The sequence below is a fragment of the Momordica charantia genome, assembly GCF_013281855.1.
Source record: "Momordica charantia cultivar OHB3-1 chromosome 6 unlocalized genomic scaffold, Mcharantia_2.0 BLBB01000006.1, whole genome shotgun sequence".
In the NCBI taxonomy this organism is placed as follows: Eukaryota; Viridiplantae; Streptophyta; class Magnoliopsida; order Cucurbitales; family Cucurbitaceae; genus Momordica; species Momordica charantia.
Genome location: NW_028275164.1, coordinates 2865968 through 2890890, shown reverse-complemented (window position 1 = coordinate 2890890; position 24923 = coordinate 2865968). Strand labels below are relative to the sequence as shown.

Genomic DNA, 24923 nt, shown 5'->3' with positions numbered 1-24923 from the left:
TTAGTACATTTAATCGTTATCCCTAAATCTAGACAAATCATGAAATGATAGGAAATAGAAGAAGTATTCAATTAAAAATTGTTTCTCATCAACATCCGAACTGCCGTGATGTTTATGTACAAAACAGACTAAATAAACAATTATTAATTAATATTATTATAAATAATCTTAATTAGATGATTTATCTCGCCTTCCCCTTATAGATTTTTGCTAAAACTAATGAAATAATGGATATTCTTGCGGAAAATATGAACATGAATTAATATTTTAGAAAAGAGAGAAAAAATTTCATTTTCCAATATTAAAATTTGAAAAAAAAAAATTAGGACTATTTTCGATAAAATGTCCTAAATTAGGTACACTACATTTCATACAGCGAATCACGGACAAGCACAATGGTCAAATTTCAGCTGTTGAAGCAAGGAAATGCTCTATTTCTCTGTGATCATTTTCACGAAGCCAATTTATTTAGCCAGGGGACATTCCTCGTCATCAACACGCAAGCGATCAAAAAGTTGCAGACCAAAAAGGAAATAAATAGGAGATTACACAGATCCCAATGTGGTGAAGGTTCAGTTTGTTCTCCCGCTTCAACGCGCTGTTTTGGATAGTTCAATTGGTGGGAGAATCACGGAGGGATCAGCTGAGGGGATCAGAATCCAGCTGCGGTTGTAAGTTGAAGTTTAGTTTGGTGTGGTTCTGGTGGTACCTAGCTTTCATCAATGGCGTTGATTGGGTTCGCTGGGTTGGACGATTTGAGCCTCGAATTGGCTGCTTCGCTGATCCGTGGCGGCTACAGAGTCAAAGCTCACGAGGTTCTTCCTTCCACCTCACTTTGCTGTTGTGTATTATTTGGGAATTCCAACGAGTTTGCTGTACTTGTTTCATCTTCTTATTTGGAATTCTGTTGTAGAATGGACACTCCTGATATATCGGAAGTAAACGAATGCAACATGAGTTAGGCATACTCTTAGTTGTTTCAAGTACTTAGCAGTGTATTAATCACTAATCATCTCTCGGATTCTTCTTTCAAAACAAGTTTTTAATCTAATCTGAATTTTTTTAAAATCCGTTATTTTTAAAGGCATTTTTTTGGATAATTTTCTCTCTAACTTTTCTTTTAAAAAAACTGATTTTTTTTTGTTATTTTTTTTTAAATCAGTAATTTTTAAGGGGCACCACTAGTTATCTAAAGAATGGTGTCAGAAAAGAGCCATTCTGGAATTATGGTGTATATGTTGCAGACTTAATCTTGAATGTTAAAATTGTAATGGAAATTGAAGCTCAAAGACGAGAATCTACATTTCTCTAGTTTTCTCCATTTGTAGGTATAGTTACATCTGCAGACTGCAGCTAAATGTAATTAATGTTCATGAATGAAGTGGTGAATATTATATCATATATTTGATATCATATGTTAAGTGCTAACCAGTATTTTTGCTGGTCCAATCATTAAACAGGGATGTTATTTATTTGTTTTTGGATAAGTAACAGTAATTCCGTTGGAAGCACTCTCCGAAGCCTTCAAAAAATGCTATCTAACCCTTGGAAAATTTTTCTATTTCTCTGAAGGCAGGGATGGATGTAACTGTGTTTCATTTTATTTCACCTATTTAGATTGTGTTTAATTTGAGAAATCTGCTGCATTTCCAGAAATCATCACTAAACAAATTCAAATATTATCTGGTACCAATTTCTTCATTTTTTAAGCTGTAAAAGTAATTGTTTCCTGTTAAAATAACCCAGTAGTAGCATATATTGATTTTGCAGATATCCCTTCATATTTCTTTTCTTTGTTCTGGTTAGCTTTCAGTATCGTATCTGAATAGTGGTGACAAGTTCATGTTAACCGCTATGATTCTACCTGCAGATAAATCAGGCCTTGATAGATGAATTTTTGAAGTTAGGGGGAATAAGCTGTGCCAGTGCTGCAGAGGCAGGGGAAGGTAGAATGTGCTTGGTTAAGTTGATTTCTATTCTCTTCCAATATTATTTCTTTGAATGAGCTATCTTCCTTGGTTTGACTAGATTGAATGGTTTAACTTGGGCTTGGAGTTGCATGTTAGTCATCTATTTCGTTGGCATTCATATTTAATATCAACTAATGTCTTATTGATTCTTATGGAGTACTGACATACATCACTTTAATATAGGTTTAGCTTTTTTTTTTGGTTCACCTTTCTATTCCATTTAAACACTAAATTTTTTCTTTAAAAGGGTCTTGAAAGTGCTTCTCTCTGGGCTTTATATTGAAAAATCATATATCTTTCAATTTTACATACAACTACAAGAGGTGGGATTGCTTATATTAGAGAGTCATATATCTTATTTATAATGCTTGCTTTATATCTTAGGATGGACTCTTTGACACTTTCTTTCTCACTTGGTTCTTTGTTTCCTTGCAGATGTTGTCGCATTGTTTGTATTATTAAATAGTCATCCCAATCTGATAGATGATTTATCTTCTGGTAATGCCCTCAGAGGCATATATGAAACTTCTTGCATGGTTTTAATAATATTTATGAACTTCGAGTAAATATTAGATTATTATGTCATATATGATTATACAAGTTACTTAACTTTGTTGATTGGCAGGGTTGCATAAAGATGTCGTTGTTGTGCTTGTCCGTTCAACTCTACTGGGAAATGATGTCCAGAACTTGGAAAAGCTTTTTACAGGCAATTTCACCCTGACTTTCTCAGTACTTTGATGATGGAATGTGAATACTAAATCGTCCTGTCTATTACTTTAATTATCTCTATTATTCTATATTCACGTCTGAGTGTCCGTGGAGCAAAACGTAAGCTTTTTTGGGTGTTGGTGATTTTGAATGCGCTAGTTAACTAAAGTTTTGAGGTTACAAAATTTTCTGCTTCCAATATCTACCTCCTTTATGTTTCTTTGGAGCTTCCATGGGGATGAGAGTAATATATAAATTTCAAGCTCTTGATCATGTCCGAAGCTCATTATAAGAAATCCCCCAATCTCACATAAATTATTTATCTTTCCCCTAAGCTTCTTCTGAATTAAAAGCCCTGTGAGATTGTAGTGTTGTTGGATTTAGCATTTCAACTTTCAAAATAAGAGCCAATCAGTTATCCTCCCAGCTCTCTCAAACAGCTACTTCACTTAACATGTTCATTGATTAAAACTGAAGCATAGATCAGATTGGAAAGTAATTATTTTTTGTGCTTCTCGGTGCCTAATATCTAATTTTTTTTTCCTAATATACAGACCAATTGGAGGTTTTTATTTTTTATTTTTTATTTTAATCTCCTTTAGTCCATCTATGTATATCTCATTATATTCATGAAATTGGTTTCCCATAATTTTTCCAGTAGCGGGGTTTTTTTTTTAATTATTATTTTTTATATTATAATAATAATTATTATTTTTAGGAAGTCTCGTCTTCCACTTCTGTCATATATTTTTCCTTTAAATTAATGGTTAAATTATGATCACAATCATATATTGTTTAGTTCATTATATTTCAAATTTTGAATATTTTGTGAATTAAATTTCATTTGTATCAGATGTGCTAAGTTTTACAGGGTTTCAAGAAATCTTGGTAGGATGTTTTGGATCTCATTATTTTTCTGTCTTCCTCTTGTTTTTTTACTTTTTTTCCCCTTTCTGTAATTACTCTATTTCTTCTATTGTAGTCAATTGGAGAGCTTTTCTCAACTCTATAGCTTCAACGAGGCTTTGCCTCTTTATGTACATTTTTTTTTTATCATTGAAATTTGTTTTCTATCCAAGTAAAAGTCCTGTTCAATTTAAATATTGCCGGTGAAAGAGGTTTGACGAAACCTTATATATGGTCTTTCCAGAACAGTATATTACTCCAATTATAGGGAAGAACTAACACTAACCAAATGTTGTTAAATGGATGACTTCATTTTTTTGGTTGGCCTGGTAGCATTGGAATTTTTGTTTTTATTTTTTCTACCAACTATCAAACAAATGTATTTTGGCACCTAAAAGATGATATTGTTGCAGAGATTTTTTACAACATTGAATTCTTAGGCATTGGAACAATTTTCTTTTCCTTTCATTTACAGGAATCGTATTTGCATGATTTAGATTTTGGTGTGCTGGTCACATACTAAGTGCACTTTACATATAGAGATTCAAGGAAGGGAGAGTATTCAAGAAATAGGGGGAAAAATCTAGTAAAAAGTGGAAAAAAATGGAAATAGCGTCTATAATAGTAGATATTTCTTATTCATATATTAGAATTTTGGGGCTAATACTCTAAGTACCTTCTTTCAGAGATGTTGCATTTACAAGTCATTTGATTTATACCTTTGTGACGGCCACTTCCCCTGTTCTGCAGTTGAGTACGAGATACCTAATCTTGTTGAAGCATATGTCTTGAAGGGTGTTTCTGAAGCTACGAACGGTCAGCTCATGGTAGTTATAATCTGATATAGAGTTTATGTTTTCTTTGTTTTAAAGTTGGATATTTGTATTGCTTCATTGCTGCATAGAACCCTGATTTTTTATTTACTGCCCAGATGGTAACCTCTGGGAGGGCAGCTGCAATTTCTAAAGCTCGACCTTTTCTATCAGGTAGATTTTTTATTTTTTTTAATCAGAAATTCTATCAGGTAGATTCATTCTCAGTATATATCTTAACACGCTAAACCTTTGTTCCTTTTACCATGTTTTGATATCAACTATTGTAAATCATCGTGCTTACTTGCAGCAATGTGTGGAAAGCTTTTCATTTTTGAAGGTGAAGTTGGTGCTGGAAGGTATCTTTTGTTTGTTGGAACATGTCCATTAATGATTAGGATGGCTTTTCTCCATTGATGATTATGTTAAATTCAAACTCCTTGATGTATTTACTGCTTCTGTGCACATTGCAGTAAAACAAATATGGTAATTGAGCTCCTCAAAGGAATTCATTTTGTGGCTTCGCTGGAAGCTATTTCCCTGGGTGTTAAAGTTGGAATTCACCCCTGGATAATCTACGACATTATTTCAAATGCTGCTGGGAATTCATGGTGAGTTCCTCATAATTGCCTTATTATTTTGTCATTCTTGGTCAAAGTACTATAGAGAGAATATTTGAAGTCATTTAAGAGAAGTTTAAATTTTAATTCCCTGTTTAAGTGCAGCTAACATATGGTTAACTATTTAAATCTGGACAAGAGCTTTAGAATTTTGGTGGATGATGGTCAATTGAGATTATATGTATGGCATTATCTTTAAAGTTCAATACTAGATTCAGTTTCTATAAGATAATGAGCCAATGCTTGAATATGTATATTTCCTTCCTCTAGTTAAGTAAAAAATTTTGAGTTGTTTATTCCTGAAGATCAGTAAATGTGGGGTCTGTGCCTTCTTTAATGAGTTTCTAGAACTCCAACAGTACTCAAGCTCTTTATTAATCTCTTTATGATTTAGAAGAAAGATTCAATGTGTGTCCAATATCTAGCAGTAGCAAAACCAAACAAGATGTATGTTGTTCAACCCATGAATTCTTATTAATCAAAATAATGTGGCAAGAAATTATTATTTTAGTTGATGAATAATGTTATTTATTTGTTTATAATCTTCTTATCTGTGCTCTAATAGCAGTATTCTTTTCGGTGGGTGGTTTACTTCTGCAGGATTTTTAAGAATTATGTTCCCCACTTGTTAAAGGGCAATATTAAACCGCAGTTTTTGAGTAGTTTGGTTCAAGACTTGGTAAGATATCATGCAGGCTGTCTAGCTTTTATTGCGTTCACCATCAACTACCTTTTATTATATTGGTCCATCACTGAATTAGTTATCTTTGTAATTTTTCTAGCTTTTCACTTACACTGGCCTTTTCTCTCTCCTAAGAAGTACAATATATGACATTGACGTCAACAACTATTAAATTAGAGGAAGGCTGCGTAAGTGAAAATGGGTATAAGAAGTGTGAATTGACTTACTGTTTGTGAGACGTCCGGGGAATTTTCATATGAAGGAACTATGGGTTTTGAAATAGATATATGCATTGATTGTTTATCAAACTGAAAAATCCTGAGTGAAAAAAGTGTAGGATTATAATATCTTTGATAGTCTGAATAATGGTAAATTCTCAAGAGTTAGGCTAACTGAAACAGCCTGAAAAAGTTCTTCCAAAGGGGCCTTTTCAAGCCTGGGATGACCCAGAAGAGAGTTTTACTGCCATCTCCCAAGTCCCAACTTAATCTTTCGAACCTGTGGCATAGAGATTTTTGCATTGAGATAGTACATTTTTAATTTTGATTATTACATTACTAGTAATAATTGGTATTATCGTATTCAAGATGCATCAAGTTATTTAGCATAGCTGATGGCATCTCTAATGCTGAAGGGGATTGTCATGGATAAAGCCAAGTCGCATATTTTTCCTCTTCCACTCTTGGCAGTTAGTCATCAGCAACTTATGCTTGGTAAACACACCACACAACTTCAAAGTAACTCCTACATTTGAGGTTTTCTCAATGTGTAGTGATCAGGTTTTCTTCTATCACCTTAGCTTATTTCCTTTCCAGGTTCTTCTCATGGCTCTGGAGATGATGGTGGCTCGTTAGAACAGGTTACTTTTCACATGGAGCTTCTTATGCGTTTTAGTTAGAATTATTGTTAAATTTTGAAATATGGCATTCAAAGTGAGGCATTATTTTTAACTGCCATTTAATTATTGAGAAAGTCTGTCAGGTGTGGGAAAGTGCATATGGAGTAAACATTTCAGATGCAGCAAAGACAGAAATATACAGCCCTGAGCAACTGGCAAATGAAATAACTTCTACATCAACTACTGTTAATCGAGTGGGTTTCATTGGTCTTGGTGCAATGGGATTCGGCATGGCAACTCACCTTGTCAAATCAGACTTTTGTGTGATGGGTTATGATGTAATATCTTTACCAATCTTTATCGATTTATTTCATTATTTCAAAAATGACTTTGGTGGTTCATTTTAAAAAATGCTGAAAGAAACCCACCCTTTTCTTCATTATAGGTGTTTAAACCAACCCTAACTAGATTCGCTAATGCTGGTGGCTTGATTGGAAACTCGCCTGCTGAAGTTAGTAAAGGTGAACAATCTCTTTATGAAAAATCAATTTGAACATAGTTCATTTCTACTTTTCTAAAGAAATAAAATTTCATAGACAAATAATATTTACAGAGGTGAATTAGGATAAGCAATTCTGCAAGTCAGAAAGGCAAAAGAAAAATAAAAACTAGACACTTAAATTTAACTATGTTTGTTTATGTATATTGTAATACAAACAAATATTTCCAATTGCTGGTCATGTAACTTTCGAATCTTTGTTTTGTTAAGAACTATTTGTTGAACTTAAAAAGTTGTGGATTACACATCCTCTCAATTTGAGGTGTTCAAAAAACCCGACAACCCGATGAACCCGACGAACCCAATCAAAATTTCAAGGATTCGTTATAATTTTCTGTAGTTTGCTGAATTAACTAGATCTAGTATCACTGCTATTAGTTAGTGTACATTGTATAAATTCAGAATAAATTTTTTTATCCATCGTCATATGGTATAATGTTTTATGGAAGTTATCAAAATCCTACTACCGGCCTAGACACTCACGGATATTAAAAAAAAAATGGTCCTAATAGTATGCTATTTCAATTTTACACAGATACGTTGACTCTAGATGGCTACTTGTGTGATATGAATAATTTTTTTACTTAATTTAGGAAAGAAGAATATATTGTAGTGGGAAGTTTAAAAAAATAAGAAAAGCTTGGGTGTAAGGTTAAAAGAACAAAAAACTATAAGAAGTTTGACCAGCTAGAATACAAAGAGGTCAAAGTAATGTGAAATTCTATGATAACATCTTTTTTGCCAGAAAAAAGATAAAGAATGCTTTCTTCATCGCAATTATTAGTTGATTGCTAGCTTTACATTTGTATTTAATTGACATGTTATACCTTTAAAGCCATTTGATGTGTACTAGCTGTTGGATTGCAACATTCTTGTCTTTAGCGGTAGGGTAGTCTTCAGCTCTCTCTTGCAAAAGGAAATTTAGTCCTAGTAGCATCCTGGATTCTATAATTTGTTCTCCATTATGTAGGAGCCACTGTCCTATCCTATTTTACAACGCGAAGATCAATTTTTCCCCTTTCCTGAAAAAAATTCTTTTTCAGATGTTGAAGTGCTCGTAATTATGGTGACAAATGAAGCACAAGTGGAGGGCGTTCTGTATGGAGAAGCTGGGGCTATCTCCGGTACACTTACTTCTCAGCCTACAGTTTCTTCTATAAGAACTGATGCTAATTCTATAATTTCCTTGTGTTTGATAGCCCTTCCATATGGAGCTTCGATTATTCTATCATCTACAGTTTCTCCTGGATATGTGAGCCAACTAGAGCGACGCTTAGGAAGTACGACCTACTTATGTCATTCTAAATCACTTTTCAATGTTTTAAATCACTATTAAATATTAAGTCCTTCTAAAGTATCCGTGATGTATATGGACACTTAAGCATGATAAAAAAGTTCAGCCGAACTTTGAATGCTTGAGATTTTCATTCACTGATTGAACTAACATCATTCTTTAATATTAAGACGAGGGCAAGAATTTAAAATTGGTTGATGCTCCCGTTTCTGGTGGTGTTCAAAGGGCCTCAAAGGGAGCCCTTACGGTGTGCCTTCTACCTCTCAAATAGCTTCAGCTCCTATAAATTTTGGGTTCTCTTTCCTCAAAAAGTGACAGTAGCTATTTTTTTAACACAGATAATGGCTTCTGGGACAAATGAGGCTCTTAGGAGTGCTGGTTCAGTCCTCTCAGGTAATGAAACAGGAAAGTTCTATAAGAATTTTGTGTATGTTTTGTTGTCAGAATTAAAAGATGACAAGCCACTAATTTTGGTTTTTATTTGTTAACAGCATTGAGTGAGAAGCTTTATGTTATTAAAGGAGTTTGTGGTGCTGGAAGGTATTTCTACATTCTAAGAATTGATCAACTCACGTTTGTGTGATTGTTTGGCTGTTAACCAGAGTCTTCAATTTTATTCCATTCAACCATCAATTTCATGTTCATCACTAACACATTCATGTAGTTGTGTAGTTTCTCTGATTAATGGTTACCGTGACCTCTAATTTTCAATTACTCTGTTATAGTGGTGTGAAAATGGTAAATCAATTGCTTGCTGGAGTTCATATAGCATCAGGTGCCGAGGCAATGGCATTTGGAGCTCGACTTGGTCTCAATACAAGAATTTTATTTGACGTCATCCTAAATAGTCAGGGAACATCCTGGTACACCCTCATCTTTAAAATATCTACGGCATTTTTGTCTGATATTCCAGAAGGACACATTCGCTACTTTTTTCAAATGGAAGCACTATTGTGAAAATTGAATCTAAAGCCATCCACTCCATTCCCATATCTAACATTTACAGACGTATGTTCTTGTAAGTGCACTGTCAATATATTCGTCGTGCAATATCTTATTTATTAACTAGAAAATCTTTGTACAGATAGATAAAGAAAAACTTAACTGCAGCCTGGTTCTAGCAGAATTGAACAAGATATTTTATTTGGTAAACAAATAAAATTCACCTTTTCATTTCAGTATTAGGGTAGAGAATGCAGATCTGACATTATCGTCTATGGTAAATAACAAAATCCTCTTTTCCTAAAAATAGATAAGAACCTTTATTAATTTTGGATTGATGATATGATTCCCACAGTTAATAGTCAATTGTTAACTTTGACTTGAAATATCTTGACAACTAAAAAATGACAATGACAATGACAAACTAGATTGAAAATCTGAAACAATATGGGGACTGATCAGAAATTTAAGACACTTCCATGTTATTCCATATTTCTGCCATTTCAGGTTTGCGTTCCTATCTTGTTAACTTGGTCTAATAAATAATAGAGAAGGAATCGTACCTGGGATCACATGAAGCTAGACAGGCAATCTTAAATATAATCATTCATGCAGAGTTGGCCACCTCCAAAAGACTTTTATGCTTAACGTTTTGTCATCCATTTACTGTAATAAGAAGATTCTTCTACCCCCCTTGAATTGCAGGATGTTTGAAAACCGAGTTCCACATATGCTGGACAATGATTATACACCATACTCTGCACTTGACATCTTTGTGAAAGACCTGGTCAGCACGAAACACACATTGATGACTTTAAAGGAATAAATTGTAATCCTATAATTGTCCCTCAATATCTAAGAAAAAATCACATGCTACAGGGTATTGTTTCTCGGGAATGTGCATCTCATAAAGTTCCTCTACACTTGTCCACAGCTGCACATCAATTGTTTCTGGCAGGTATGACATAATGTTGCCATTCATTGCTATAGTTAACTTAACATACAAGATATCGAGACACTTGACAACCTAGATAAGATAATATCAGGATTTTATAAATCTGATAAATGAAAAATTCAGCCCAATCCAGGAGCATTCTGCTCGGTTTTGTTAGACAGTGTAGAGACTAAGGTGGGAGAGAATCCAATGTTCTATATTCTCATTATTAAAGTCTATATATATAGACAAATATACAAGGTTGACCTAATCCTATAAGGAGAAGGTAAATGACAAATTAATATTAATACAAGAATATAAAATATACTAATATATACTCTAACAGACAGGAAACGCAAAATAAACAAATTATTCCTTATTAACAACAGTGCTGGTCCTATTGCATCTTCCGTAAAAATTTTGGTTGGTATGCATATGTTTATTCCAATTGGTTTACTGTATTTCAGGTTCTGCTGCGGGTTGGGGTCGTCAAGATGATGCTGGTGTAGTAAAGGTATGGAGAAGTCATGGAGCATTTTGTTTTAACTGAAAATCATATTTCCAAGGATGAATGGAACAGATAACCAGACATTGTTAATGGAAATCCACTTATCTTAATTAATTGAACTAAAGATTGAGTCATGTTTTTTTTTTCCAACCAGAAACAAACTTTTCATTAAGGTAAATGAAAAGAAATAGAAGTGTTCAAAGATAAAAATTCTCGTAGGAGCGAAAAGATGAAAAGCAAACAAAAATACATAATGAGTCATGCTTTCTGTTGCTATTTATGTTGTTGTAATTGACATGACACTGGAGTTCTCGGATATAATTGTTCTCAAACCCTAAATCCCTCTGTGTATGCAAGCATAAACAAAGAGACGAAATATATTCATGCTACTGTATGCCCAAGTGTCCTCCACATCAAGCTGAATATTTTGAAATTAGGGGATATTAAGACTTGAGCTTTGATCCAGCTTGAATAATATTACAGCTGGCTCCATGACAGTTGATGACAGCTTAATTAGGTTCTCAAATATTTCTCAAAAATAGAAAACTTAAGGTTCTCATATTTTCCTTACGAAGAGGGGTTGCCAATGTGTTAAAATTTTTATAATCTTGATGACTTTAGTTTGATGCTTATAGTTTCAGTATGCATTTATATAAAGACTAGAAATCACAATAATATTAATGTCAAGTACTTTTGATTTTTTTCCTCTCTTAATGGAAAATTTTCATATACTTCTTGCATATCTCTTCTCCCACATCAAAAAGCTTTACCGTGACATTATCATTGTTTGTTAGATTGAAACATTCAACGCATTGCAGTTGAAAGAGTATGGTCTAACTGAGTTCATGTGATGCCATAGGTTTATGAGACACTTACAGGTGTCATAGTTAAAGGAAAACCTCCCACTCTTAAGAAGGAAGTTTTATTGGGGTCTCTTCCACCGGAATGGCCGCAAGATCCAATTGATGATATTCAACAACTAAATGAAAGAAATTCAAAAATTTTGGTAGTGCTGGATGATGATCCAACTGGAACTCAAACTGTTCATGATATTGATGTTTTAACTGAATGGTGAGCGTCATTCTTTCTCAATTACTTTTGTGGCTCTGTGGAACAGTTGTTTAGTAATGTACCAGCAAACTTTATTAATTGTATATATTAATTAATAAAGGTGTTTTGAACTTTTAAGCTTGTTTAATCTAAGATAATGTACGATTGGCTCTAGAGTAGGTGAATTTCCAAGCGGTTTAATCTTCATGTGATCTTGGCAGGACCATTGATTCACTCATCGAACAATTTCGTAAAAAACCTAAATGCTTCTTTATATTAACCAACTCCAGGTCACTGAGCTCTGAAAAGGTAAAAATCCCTCTTCAAACCAACCACACACCACCCCCCCCCCCCCCCCCCCCCCCCCCCCCCCCCCCCACACACACACACACACACACACAACGATTACTACTTGTTTCCCAAGTATTAGGATACGCTCAATTATAGTACTGAGTATGCTACAAGCTTTACAGGCTGCGGCATTAGTTGAACAAATTTGCATCAATCTACTTGCTGCATCTGAGAGTGTCAAGCATAGTGATTACACAGTAGTTTTGAGAGGTGATTCAACCTTACGAGGTCATTTTCCTGAGGTATGCAGAGTGGCTTCAGTATTTTCTCAATTGTTAGCTGGCAATGTTGAGTCAGAATTTAATTGTCATAACATGAGAAAGTCTGATTTGTCTAGGAAGCGGATGCTGCTATTTCAGTGTTAGGTGTAGTGGATGCATGGATCATCTGCCCATTCTTTTTCCAAGGAGGCCGTTACACAGTTGACGATATACATTATGTGGCAGATTCTGACATGTAACGTTCTTTTCCTCCAATTGTGTATTTTGATAGTCATGATGGCTTATTGAGCGCCTAACATTGTATGAAATGATCATGCATGCAGGCTTGTCCCTGCGGGAGAAACTGAGTTTGCAAAAGATGCTACTTTTGGTTATAAATCTTCAAATCTTCGTGAGGTTCGTTCATTATATTGTGCTGTAAATAAATATATACTGTAATTATTCTTAAGTTTTTTCCCTATCTTCTGAATAATAGTGGGTTGAAGAGAAAACAGCTGGGCGGATACAAGCCGATGCTGTTGCCTATATTTCTATTCAACTTCTAAGAAAAGGTGGCCCAGATGCTGTTTGCAAGCACCTATGCGGCTTAGAGAAGGTACAATACGTACCCATGTTCCACTACATATGTGAATGGAATGTTACATTTTCTTGGCTCATTTAATATTTATTTTTAATTTATCAATTAATTTTCTTTTCACTACCCGCAGTTCAATTTATCCTCAAATCATGGATATATGGAACCTTTAAGGATGAAGATAATAAACACTATCATAGTAGGAATGAGAGAAATTGCCTTAAGAAAGCAGATGAAGTCCCTTGTTTTTTTTTATAGCCAAATGCTATCAGCTTGAAAATGATTTCCCTTTTTTTTTAGGGTTTGGTGTGAGAGGGAGATAGATTTTTGGGAGGACCATTTGATCCCTAATGGTTTACTTAGGAATCTATTTCCTGGTTTAAAATCTAGCCATTACCAAAAGTTGTTCTTATTAGCATGTATTGAGATGTTGTAGCAGGTGGGAATATCCCATGATAGAAAATTATCACTTAAGAACCGAAGGGACTCTAGGAGGTGAATATTTGATTCATTGGGTGATTTTATTCCAGGTCATTGTTCCAGACATTGACTGTGATTGCTTTGGTTTTGGAGGAGGATATTATTGACGCTATTTGGAAAACAAATTGCCTTGAGAAGTTGAAAATTTGTGCGTGAACTCTGGCTTTCTGAGGACCAACTATAATTGATAAGATTCAAAAAGAGAACACACCCACGAATTCATCCCTAATTGATGTTTTTTCGTCCAAAAATAGTTTAGAGGAGTTATATCATCTGCTTACCGAGTACCAATTTATTGGGAGTGTTGGTGCAAGCTACTAAATATCTTAGGTTATAGTGATGTTTTCCAAGGTGACTCTCATAGTGGTGCCAACCAATTGAAGCGTGTTTATGTGAACTCTCTTGACAATGGGGCTTTCCCATTTGTGTAGGTTTCACATTTTCAATGAAAAGTGTAGTCTTATTTAAAAAATAATAATTATAATATATATATATATATTTATTTATTTATTTATTATGTAGGAAAATAACTGTCTGACGTGGTTTTGTTAAAACAGGGAATGACATGTATAGTTAACGCAGCTAGTGAAAGGGATATGGCTGTCTTTGCAGCTGGAATGATCATGGTAAATTTCCTCTGATAGTTTTCTGATTTCTCTCTCCAAGTATTCCCCTAAACTTTCCTAATGTTATGTTGATCTTTGGTTACTGAAAATTCTCATCAGATTATTTTTTACTTGGCAGGCAGAACTGAAGGGCAAGATTTTCTTGTGCCGAACTGCTGCTAGTTTCGTATCAGCCAGGATTGGAATTACTCCAAGGGCTCCTCTTTTGCCAAAGGACGTTGGAATTGAGAAAGAGAGAAATGGTGGTCTTATAATTGTGGGTTCATATGTTCCAAAAACAACTAAACAGGTAGAATCAATGAATTTAAATTCCCTTAAATTATAGTGTTAATATTATAGTGTTAATGAATCAATGAATTTAAATTCACATGACGTCATAGGTTCAAGAGCTGAAATCACGATGTGGTCCACTTTTAAGATGTATCGAGGTAATCTGACAATTATTTCAATTGAATATGGATATTTTTTTTTTTACCTTAGTTATGTTTGTCAATCCCCATATATCAAGAATCTGTGTCTTTGTTATTTCTCATTTACCATTTTTTTTTTGTTTCTGAAAAATGCTGTAATATTGTCGTTTCTAAATATCTTTTAGGACCTTAAATATTGTAAGTTTAGTTGCTCTAAAGTTAGTTAATCACATCACATGTTCGCTTGAGAGGGAACATGGGATTACGCCAAAAAAAATTTATTCTAGTTGCATGTGTTAGTGTGCTTATTCTAAATCTCCCTCTATTGCTGTGTTTCTCCTTTGAGTATTTCCTTACTTGAGGTCTATACCATAGTGATAGTACATGCTCCTAGAATTTTAGTACAACAAACATATATTTCTGCCATTCCTTTCTTATAACTGCTGAAGATTAATTTTTTTTTAATGTATGTTTTTGTTCTACTTATATATTTGTGTATACTTTCCTTCTTCTCCGACAGGTTTCTGCTGCTAAACTTTCCATGAGTTCAGAGGACGAGAGGGAGGAGGAAATTAGAAAAGCAGCTTTGTTTGCAGATATTTATCTCAGGGCTCATAAAGATACTCTAATTATGACTAGTCGAGAACTTATCACGGGAAAAAGTTAGCCTCTTTTATATAGCTTTACATATGATGCTGATATGGTTTGTTACATATTTCTAGCATACACTATTTTGGTATCTAACATATTGGAGGAATTTTTTTCTTGTTTGTTGCTGAGGTTGCCACTCATTCTTTGATTAGGTCCATTGGAGAGTTTAGAAATCAACGTCAAAGTAAGTGCTGCACTAGTAGAAATTGCTCAACGGATAACTACAAAACCTCGCTACATCCTCGCAAAGGTACCTAAATAACCAAGTTTTCATCCCTTTTCTCGTTTACCTTCATTCTGGATATGCCGGCTGTTATTATATGAGTGACTCTCTCCAAGCACCAAATAATGTGTGTGCTGCAGGTAAATAATTGGTTTTGCAGTTAAAGCTATTCGTGCATGAATGTTCATATCGGGCTTCTATTCTCGACCTGAAAATGTTCATCTATTTAATATAATGGGAAAGTTCTGATTTTCATTCCATTAACATCTTTGAATTGTAATAATGGTAACTATTGCCGATAAATATTTTTTTCGTACAATTGGAGCCTGACTCATTGATGCACACATTTACTGTGGAGCACTTCTTATTCTGATAAATGTAAACAAATTAAACACTGGGCTAAAGTACAAAAATTATCTTGCAGATCCAAAATTCCAAAGGAAAGAAATTTATATCCACTAATCTATGTGCTTAATCTAGGGTGGAATAACCTCATCAGACATTGCGACAAAGGCTCTTCAAGCCAAATGTGCTAGAATAGTTGGACAGGCCTTCTCTGGGGTTCCCTTGTGGCAACTAGGTCATGAGAGTAGACATCCCGGAGTTCCATACATTGTTTTCCCAGGTAAATTTAAATGGCTCACTTTTCAAAGTTATCTTCTTTTTTTTTTGGACTTTACAATTTGTAATTACTCTATTTTGACCTCTGACTATTTTGAACCATGTTTTACTTAGGTAACGTTGGCAACAGCGAAGCACTAGCAGACGTAGTCAGTTCTTGGGCTCTTCCTACCAGACTTTCCTCTTCAAAAGAGATTCTTCTTGTAAGGATCATTTGATTTAAATTTCGCCTGTATTTTTCCTCAATTACTGAAAATATCATTCTAAATGAAGAGTGCAGAACGAGGTGGTTATGCAGTGGGAGCATTCAATGTCTATAATTTGGAAGGAGTTCAGGCAGTTGTTGCTGCTGCTGAAGAACAACAAAGTCCTGCAATATTACAAGTAAGGTACCGTGTGGTCTAAAGAATAAAACATTCCACCCATAGCTGACTTGTGGGGATATCTTGCAAAATTTTATCAATTATTTTTGCTCATTGCTGGGTTACATGTGATCTGCCTTGAAAAACAGTAGATTGCAGTGATCCGTACGTGAAGATATCAATAACATTCTTTTATGATCCAGTCAGTTATTTTCTTTTTTATTTTGAAGAAAGATAGAGAAATAGTTTTTTGACCTTCAAAAGTTCTAAAAGATATGCTCAGATCAGCTTAACTTTCTTCTCTCTCCTGAGCTTCCCAATTCTTTTTCTGGCTCCATATAACATCAGAATATTAAATCCGTTTTTCTTTTTTAACAAAAAAAGGTCTCCTTGTGGTCTATTCCCTTTTGGATCATGTTGCTTTATCATAGGATTTTTTCAGATTACTCTCTTCTATTTGTTTTTTTTAATGACAAAAACCTTTAGTCTTTCCACAGATAATGTTAGTTCCTTTTTGTAAAACAGGATCAATAAAATCATGTTCCTTTTACTACTGTTAAAAAATCACAAATTCTTCAAATTTCCAGATCCATCCAGGTGCCTTGAAGCAAGGAGGGCTTTCTTTGGTTTCATGTTGTATTGCTGCTGCTGAACGAGCCAGTGTAAGTGACAATCCTTAACAAAAGGAGGGGGAAAATAGAATAGAGGATGTAGAATAGAAAAAACAGAACTTAAAACTTTGATTCTATATTTTCCATTTGATGATATTGGTGGTGGTCTTTTCGTGTTTCCTGGACGATGCGGTTTTCAGTTTTAAGTGTACATTGAATATTCCTGAATTAGTTACAGGTTTCTGCAGTGCGATTATCAAGTGTGGAAGAGTAACAGATGCAAAATTTAATTTTTAATTGTATGAGTTTACTTTAAAAAGCATCAAGAAGTAGATAAGCTTCATATGATATGTTTTGCTAGTATTTTTCATTCTGAAACAACAAATAAAAAGACAAGGGGAAGAGAAAATGGGGAAGGCATGGGACTCTAGTTTTTTAAAGCATCATAAATTTGGTTTTTTAAAAAGAATGTCCTCTAATTAATGCGTTAGATATTACCTTGGATGGAACGACCAAGAAAGTATTGTAGGACAATGTAGCTTCCATTCTCGTATTTTAAAACTTTCCAACCAGCTACCATCCAAATATCTGGACATGAGGCCGTATATAGGATGAGAGTTAATTTTGTATTATTTCCTTCTCATTGTACATTAATGAAAATATATTTCTCATCGTTGATATCTGTAGGTACCAATTACTGTTCACTTTGATCATGGAAATTCAATGCAAGATCTGTTGGAAGCTCTTGAATCGGTATGTTTTCTGGCTATTTAAATAAGTTTGCAGTCCTTACCATTTGATTTCGTGCCAAGCATTAATGTCAAAAAGTTTTGCTTTTCTTATTTGCATTAGGGATTTGATTCAGTCATGGCAGATGGTTCACATCTTCCATTTAAGGAAAATGTTGCCTACACAAAGTTCATATCTTCCTTGGCTCAATCAAAGAACATACTAGTGGAAGCTGAACTTGGAAGATTGTCGGGAACAGAAGATGACTTGACTGTTGAAGATTATGAAGCAAGGCTGACTGACGTTTCCCAGGTTACTTCTCTCTCTGTTATATTAGAAAGGTTTTCTTTACTTAGCATAGCAAGTTCATACCATTATCAAACAATTCAGGCTCAAGAGTTCATTGAGGAGACTGGTATAGATGCTCTAGCAGTGTGCATTGGTAATGTCCATGGCAAATATCCAGCAAGTGGCCCGAATCTCAGACTTGATCTGCTCAAGGTTTAGTATATTAATATTTATAATCAAGTCATTGTTAGTTTGTCGATGTGTGTTGTCTCCTGTCAATGCTATAATGTTAAAATAAGAATGTTTAGGTTACTTTGCTTCTTCATGAACACTAACTGAACTTTGGCACATTGAAAGATATCTCCCAGGTTTTGGGTGAACGGCAATTCCCCTACCTGCTTGGCTGAAGAATGAAGATGCAATTAGTGCCATACAGCCAAAGAATTATTGTTTACTTGGCTTTGCTTATTTGAATCTTGAGTCATTGGACTCTAAGCTAGGAAAATTTTGTATATGAGTTGTCTGATTCTGATCAATTCTTTAACAAGGACTTGCATGCTTTGAGCTCAAAAAACGGTGTCTTCCTTGTGCTGCACGGAGCTTCTGGTTTGCCTGAGAATCTTATAAAGGTGCGAGACTTCGTTCCTTTTCTTTCAAATAGAATAGTTTAAATAAGTATGACATACTCAGCTTCTTGATGTTTGCAATAAAAATCCCACTGATCTTTTGCAGGAGTAAAAAAATGGAACTAGTATGTAAAACATTATACTTGTTTCGCTTACCATGAACTCATGTCAAATTGAATTTCTTAAAAGAAATAAACCTAGGCTTGTCTCTCTCTGCCTCAACTTCTCGTCAGAATTGAGATTTTGAGGTGGTTAAATAAATCAATTTGAATTACATCTGCTTGCATGAACAGGCTTGCATTGAGAACGGAGTGAGAAAGTTCAACGTAAACACCGAGGTTCGGAAGGCATACTTGGAGTCCCTGAATAGCCCCAGCAAAGATTTAGTCCATGTGATGGAATCAGCCAAAGAATCCATGAAAGCTGTGATTGCAGAGAAGATGCATCTGTTTGGTTCTGCAGGAAAAGCAGTATGAGTTGCGGTATGGTGATCCTCCCTTCGATTTAAACTGAACATTCAAGTTACGTAATGTGTAGCATATAGTTAAATAGTTATCAACAACTTTCACTTAATTTTAAACTGATCATATTACCTTCTCTCTACAATAGTTCTTCAAATTCTTCTGCCATGCTATGAAAAATAAAAAGTAGCCTAAAGAGATCTTTAAATACAAACATTACAATATAAAACTCGTGAGAAATATATGAATACATATTATGATCCAAACAACAATCTTATGGAAATTCCACTCCTTGGAAAGACATTCCCTGAATGTGTAAATTTTGGATAACTTGGAGAGAACGAAATTACGGAACTTTCAATGATAAAGATCTTCCTTACAAGAGGATTTTTTAGTCAGATAGTCTTACTAGTCATTACTTGAGTGTAAATGCTCCCCCTTATTTCACCATTATAGCTACACTTCCCTTTTAACTAATTCCCTTTTAACTAATTAGAAGTACTTCATGTAATCTTTCTTTGGTCTTTTGTAATTTCTTTCACACAAAAAAAAAATGTGAATTTTGTCTAGAGCCTATAATGGCAAGAAATTATAAAATTCTCAATGTTCGATGAACAATGATGAAATATAAAATGTGAAGGAGTAGAAATAAATAGATGAGAAATCAACTTCAAATTGAAGTGATTCAAAATTGATGAATTAATTAAATGAATAGTACAAGTACAAATGTTGGTGATACAAGAAATGTGGTACAAATGTGATGGTACCAAATATATGGAGGTATAAATATTGTGGTGGTACAAACTTCTCATATGGGAGTTCACCCTACAAAACTTAACCCTATTTAATAACCAACATAAACTTAAAAAATATTTAAAAGCTAGAAACTTACCAGTTATAAACACTGAAATTTAAAAGATAAAAACAGGAAATTAAATTAAGAAAAAACCTCAAATCTCAACATAAGCTTTCTACTTGATAACTCAGACCCGTTGTCGTTGTTCCTTTACTATTTATTGCTCTTTTGGCCTCAATCTGAACAGCGAGGGTATTTTCTGATGCTTTTTCAGCCCTGACCTTGTGAATGTTTTCCATTAGCACACGTTTGTTTCTGTAGACGTTTCCCTTCACTCTAATGTACATTTGATGATAAATATGCTTATCTATCTTCTCGCATTCTCGGTATTTCCGCAGTAATCTTCTGAGGACCCTCATTCTTCTCATCCATAGTAGCTTTGTGGGTAACCTTGCCTCCTTTGTTCCTCTTCGTTTTCCGTACCCAGAATGTCGTCCTCTCGCTTTTGCTTCATGTGTTTGTCGAGATCGGGCTTTTGAGCGGATTTTCGTCAACCTCTTGATGATCAAGCCATCTTTTATGAGCTTCCTAATGCTCATTCCTGCAAGTAATAAGTGTTTTCTAGTTACAATGTGTTGTATTCATTTAAATACTATTTTGCCATTTTGAATTGTCAGTATCAGATGCAAAATTCTGTCATGAAACTAAAAAATAATTCATTGTTCAGTCATTTATTAAATCTGTATATGGTTAAATAAATTGTTGATGTTGGCTAAACCTTTGCATCTTTTTTCCTCTTTGACATGCATGAGCACTCATAAGCAAACTTCATGACTACCAAGTTAGACAGAGAAACCAAAAGATAATTCTAGAAAAGTTTGCTGTACATACTAGAATTGGCTAATGAGACAGTGGTGATCTCATTGGGATCGAGCCATACTCGACGTTTGCCGCAGGCAAGACTGCTGGCGGCGAGCCGCTTCTGTAGGGCCAGGGACACCATTGTTGATGATGCTTGTGGTGGCTGCTTCTTTGTGTGCTGAAGTGCTTCTTCTTGATGGGTAATAGAGAAGAACACTAGCAAATTTGAGGATCTCTACAAGAAGAAGAAGAAGAAGAAAGAGTGAAAGAAACTGATGGGCTCTGCTTTGTAGAAGATAAATTGATATGGCTGCCACAGGAAATGAAATTTGGAAGCTTTAATATAGGAGTAGAAAGCTAGTTGGTTGGTTATGTGATACTTGGGATGCAAGTATATTCTGTCTTCCTTATCTCTTCCCTATTCCAATTGTTTGGTTGACCATACAAACAAACTTTAAAATTTCAGTGTTCAATTCCTTGGGGCCAAAGCAAAGTTGTAGTTTATTTTTTTAGGGTCCATGGCAGAAATGGTATTATTGAAGTGTAAAATTAAAGTAGTAGACCTAATTACAAAATTATAAGAATAGTCGAATTAAATTTTGGTCTCAACCAATATGAGATGGTTAATACATCTTGCTCCATACAATTCAACATTCCCATATTTGTTGTACGAAAAAAAAATATTCTAATTAGTAATTTTAAAATAATCAATTTGATGGCTTAGATTTAACCATAGTTAAACCTAACTAAGAAAACATAACTTATCTAGAAAATTAACATTTGGATTTTTTTTTTCATCTTCCCCTTAAAAACTCACTCCTTTTTCTATGTAACTCATTTATTTTTACCAGAAAAAGTTATCTAATTTATCCATTATTCAGTTTAACTTCTACACATATTACATCATCAAACAATAAGACATTATTATTATTATTTTTCTAGAAATAATATAAGACATTATTTAAATATGTTATATACTTATTCTGATTTTTAGAAAATATCTAGTAAGTTCTAGCCCAATTTATGTCTAATAGATTCATATATTTTGGACCTCCTTAAAAGAAGTACTAAATTTTAAAATTTGAATTTAAAAGGTCTTGAAATATTTGAAATCCTAAACTTTTAATTTTATATTTAATAAATTATTAATTTAATCAACATTTTCAAAGTCACATTTCTTAAAATAAAATAAAATAAAATAAAGAAATCACTAATTTATTAAACATGAAATTGAAAGTAAAAAAAAATCCTCTTCTTCCTCAGTTCATTCGTGGGAGACTTATCCGCCATTGATGGCTTGCGCAACTGCAAGATTGAAGAACATCTCCCTTCAACCCTCGCTCTCGAAATCAGCAATCAATTTCAGAAATTCACCGATCTTTTCCCCAAATTCACTCTCTCCTCTCTTTTGCATAAATTCTAATATCAGATTTCTCTTCGAACTCCATTGACGCCTCCACAGGAAGATGAACCCTCAGTGTTATCAAGGACGTTAATTTGGTTATTAACTTACGGTTTTTTTGTTTCCATGTTGAAAGATTGAGAGATAATGAGATAATTTTTCAATGTCGCTTTGGGTTCCTTAAAATACCCAATAATTAGTCAAAACTGAAAAATTAACCGAACTAGGCATGATTCTAGGAGATAGTGACGTCATCATCTCAGCTGGAGATATAAATGTTCGATTCCTTCTCATCCATAGTTCCTCTCTCTGATCTCTCTCTCTGAAAGACATTCCAATGGCGGATCAGACCCAGAAGCCAGAGCTTTTCGAACTCAACAATGGAACCATGAAGGTCCTCCTCACCAATCTTGGATGCACCATCACTTCTCTCTCTGTTCCAGACAAAGAGGGTAAAGAACATTTTGTATTTGCGTGCTTCCTCTCGATCTTTTGGGATTTTTTTCCCTTTTTCTATGATGTTGCTGATCGTGGACTTTCTGGCGCTTCGAAGGAAAATTGGCTGATGTCGTCCTTGGATTTGATACTCTCGAGCCTTATCTGGTAAGATTTGTCACTTTTCCGGTGAATAATTTGAGTTTGATCGTACAATATCCGCGATTCAAATGCGTGATTTCAGATTTCTCCTCTCTTCTGCCGATGGATTTGTAGAGTTTAAATGGCATGCATTTTTCCGAAAATTGCGGTTAAAGGAATTGAACTGATTTTCCATTATGTTTGCGAATATGAAATTCCTGTGTTGGTTGGATTTCATTATGATGAACAGCAAGGTCTTGCTCCTTATTTTGGGTGCATTGTTGGTCGAGTCGCAAACAGAATCAAAGATGGGAAGTTTAAACTCAATGGACAAGAATACTCTCTGCCTATTAATAGACCACCAAATAGTCTCCATGGTAAGGAATTGGAAGTTTCTGTTCATTTTCTAATTGATCTTTCATATTGCAATATTTGGAGGCTTTGAATTGCAGAGAATTGTAAACAAAACCTTCCATTTTACTTCCATAATGACCTGAAGCTGTGTGAATTCATTGTTTGATCTTGAAATCTCACAACACTCATCGAATTTTTCGTTTCCCATTTATTGTCTCCATGTTTGATTTGAATGTATAAGATAAGGGTTCCCCCTCTTATCTACTTTGGTGGAGATCTTGGTTGGTGATCCTATGTTTGTTTATGGGCATGAAAAGTTTTTTACCTTTTATAAATTAGTAGCTAATTCGAGCATTTTCTTCAAACATTTTAATCGACATTTGGAGGCGATGTGTATATAGAGGAAAACTTTGGCCTTCTCAACATCCGCCCTCTGATACATCTTAGAAGTAGTTAAACTCTAATGCCCTATCTCTTGTTTTAGGTGGGCATAAAGGATTTGACAAGAAAGTATGGCAGGTGATTGAACACAAAAAGGGCGAGAATCCTTCGATCACCTTTAAGTATCATAGTGCTGATGGAGAGGAAGGTAATTGAATGTTCTTCACTCTTCTCCGTTCATGCTAACGATTCACTAGCGAATACTGGCAATTCTTCCCCTGGGCACAGGTTATCCAGGAGCTGTCTCAGTTTCTGCAACATACACACTCACTTCAAGCACAACAATGAGGCTTGATATGGAGGCAATTCCTGAAAACAAGGCGACTCTGATCAACTTAGCTCAGCACACATACTGGAACTTAGGTGGGCATAACTCCGGGGATGTTCTAAACCATTCAATTCAACTTTGGGCGAACCATGTTACTCCAGTTGATGAGAACACGGTCCCGACTGGAGAAATCAAGCCCGTTAAAGGCACCCCCTTTGATTTCACTAATGAAAAGAGGGTAGGTAGCTCTATTCATGAGGTTGGCATGGGATATGACCACAATTTTGTGCTCGACTGCGGGGATGAAAAATCTGGCTTGAAGCATGTTGCGAAAGTGAAGGAACCATCAAGCGCCAGGGTCCTGAACTTGTGGACCAACGCCCCCGGGGTGCAGTTTTACACAGGCAACTACGTCAACGGCATAGTTGGCAAAGGAGGGGCTGTTTACGGTAAGCACGCGGGGCTGTGTTTGGAGACACAAGGATTCCCTAACGCAGTGAACCAACCCAACTTCCCATCTGTTGTTGTTCAGCCAGGTGAGAAGTACCAGCACACCATGCTATTTGAGTTTTCAGTTGAATAGAGTGGTTTAGCTCCAAATGATAACAATGACAATAAGGTCAATTACCAGTTTTGTGTGGCAGAGAATAGTATTTCCTATATGCATTTACTACATATTTGATTTGGTTGTCCTTGTTTTATGATTGTAGAAGTTAACAAAGAGGATGAGTAGTTTCGTGACGTGACGAAACCTAATGAAATGTTCTCGCATCGTTTTGAAGCATCATATTTTTTTAGGACTGCAGATGTTATGAAATCCCTAGAGATCTCTCCTTTTAGGACCACCATTGTCAACATCCTCTTCAACTTTTTAGGCCTTGAGAATCTCTTGACCTTGTTGAAAATATTTGACATTCAAATTGCTGTTTAAACTAACCTTCTTGATGATACCATACCAATTACTTGAGCTCTAGTGTTTGGCATATGAGTATCTTAGGCCCAAACGTTTCCTGTTTCATTTTTTATTTTTTTAATAAATAAAAATAGAATCGTATTTAGTATTTATTTTCTGTTTCGAAGAAAAATAGAAACATGTTTAACAATAATTTATTATTTCTCATTCTTTAGAATTTTAAATTTAAAAAGTAAACATTTTATATAAATA

The 24923-nt window shown here is 34.6% G+C and overlaps 3 protein-coding genes across 5 annotated transcripts; 2 read left to right on the top strand and 1 right to left on the bottom strand.

Annotated features, from left to right (window-relative positions):
• The first annotated feature begins 440 nt into the window (after positions 1-440).
• Positions 441-20633, top strand: LOC111007129 (ketose-bisphosphate aldolase class-II family protein). 3 transcript variants are annotated; one of them, XM_088126127.1, is made up of 43 exons: positions 449-815; positions 1871-1946; positions 2406-2468; positions 2596-2679; positions 4338-4414; positions 4519-4573; positions 4710-4758; positions 4873-5010; positions 5620-5698; positions 6336-6438; positions 6517-6560; positions 6683-6877; positions 6985-7060; positions 8142-8222; positions 8298-8378; positions 8563-8639; positions 8731-8785; positions 8884-8932; positions 9118-9255; positions 10040-10121; positions 10214-10292; positions 10736-10782; positions 11636-11847; positions 12048-12135; positions 12300-12419; positions 12515-12633; positions 12722-12794; positions 12874-12993; positions 14010-14078; positions 14197-14367; positions 14459-14506; positions 15009-15150; positions 15292-15389; positions 15843-15987; positions 16098-16186; positions 16257-16367; positions 16933-17007; positions 17644-17709; positions 17809-17997; positions 18076-18186; positions 18522-18602; positions 18893-19081; positions 20255-20633. In XM_088126127.1, exons 1-42 carry the CDS (start codon positions 723-725, stop codon positions 19073-19075), a joined length of 4131 nt encoding a protein of 1376 aa, XP_087982253.1. In that variant the 5' UTR covers positions 449-722; the 3' UTR covers positions 19076-19081; positions 20255-20633. The 3 variants fall into 3 exon arrangements, 2 of the variants coding, with proteins under 2 accessions (XP_087982253.1, XP_022135036.1); XM_022279344.2 differs by having other exon boundaries at positions 450-815; positions 6336-6414; XR_015791963.1 differs by lacking the exons at positions 18076-18186; positions 18522-18602; positions 18893-19081; positions 20255-20633 and having other exon boundaries at positions 441-815; positions 16257-16372; positions 17809-17886.
• On the bottom strand, positions 19714-20987 carry LOC111007130 (large ribosomal subunit protein eL19y). Its single transcript, XM_022279345.2, has 2 exons — positions 20748-20987; positions 19714-20457 (listed from the first exon to the last, which is right to left on the bottom strand). The coding sequence occupies exons 1-2, from the start codon at positions 20857-20859 to the stop codon at positions 20018-20020; spliced, it is 552 nt and encodes a 183-aa protein (XP_022135037.1). The 5' UTR covers positions 20860-20987; the 3' UTR covers positions 19714-20017.
• A 1323-nt stretch (positions 20988-22310) lies between these two features.
• LOC111007320 (Galactose mutarotase-like superfamily protein) lies at positions 22311-24545 on the top strand. Its single transcript, XM_022279641.2, has 5 exons — positions 22311-22571; positions 22673-22722; positions 22946-23072; positions 23534-23638; positions 23719-24545. The coding sequence occupies exons 1-5, from the start codon at positions 22457-22459 to the stop codon at positions 24339-24341; spliced, it is 1020 nt and encodes a 339-aa protein (XP_022135333.1). The 5' UTR covers positions 22311-22456; the 3' UTR covers positions 24342-24545.
• Positions 24546-24923: the final 378 nt, after the last annotated feature.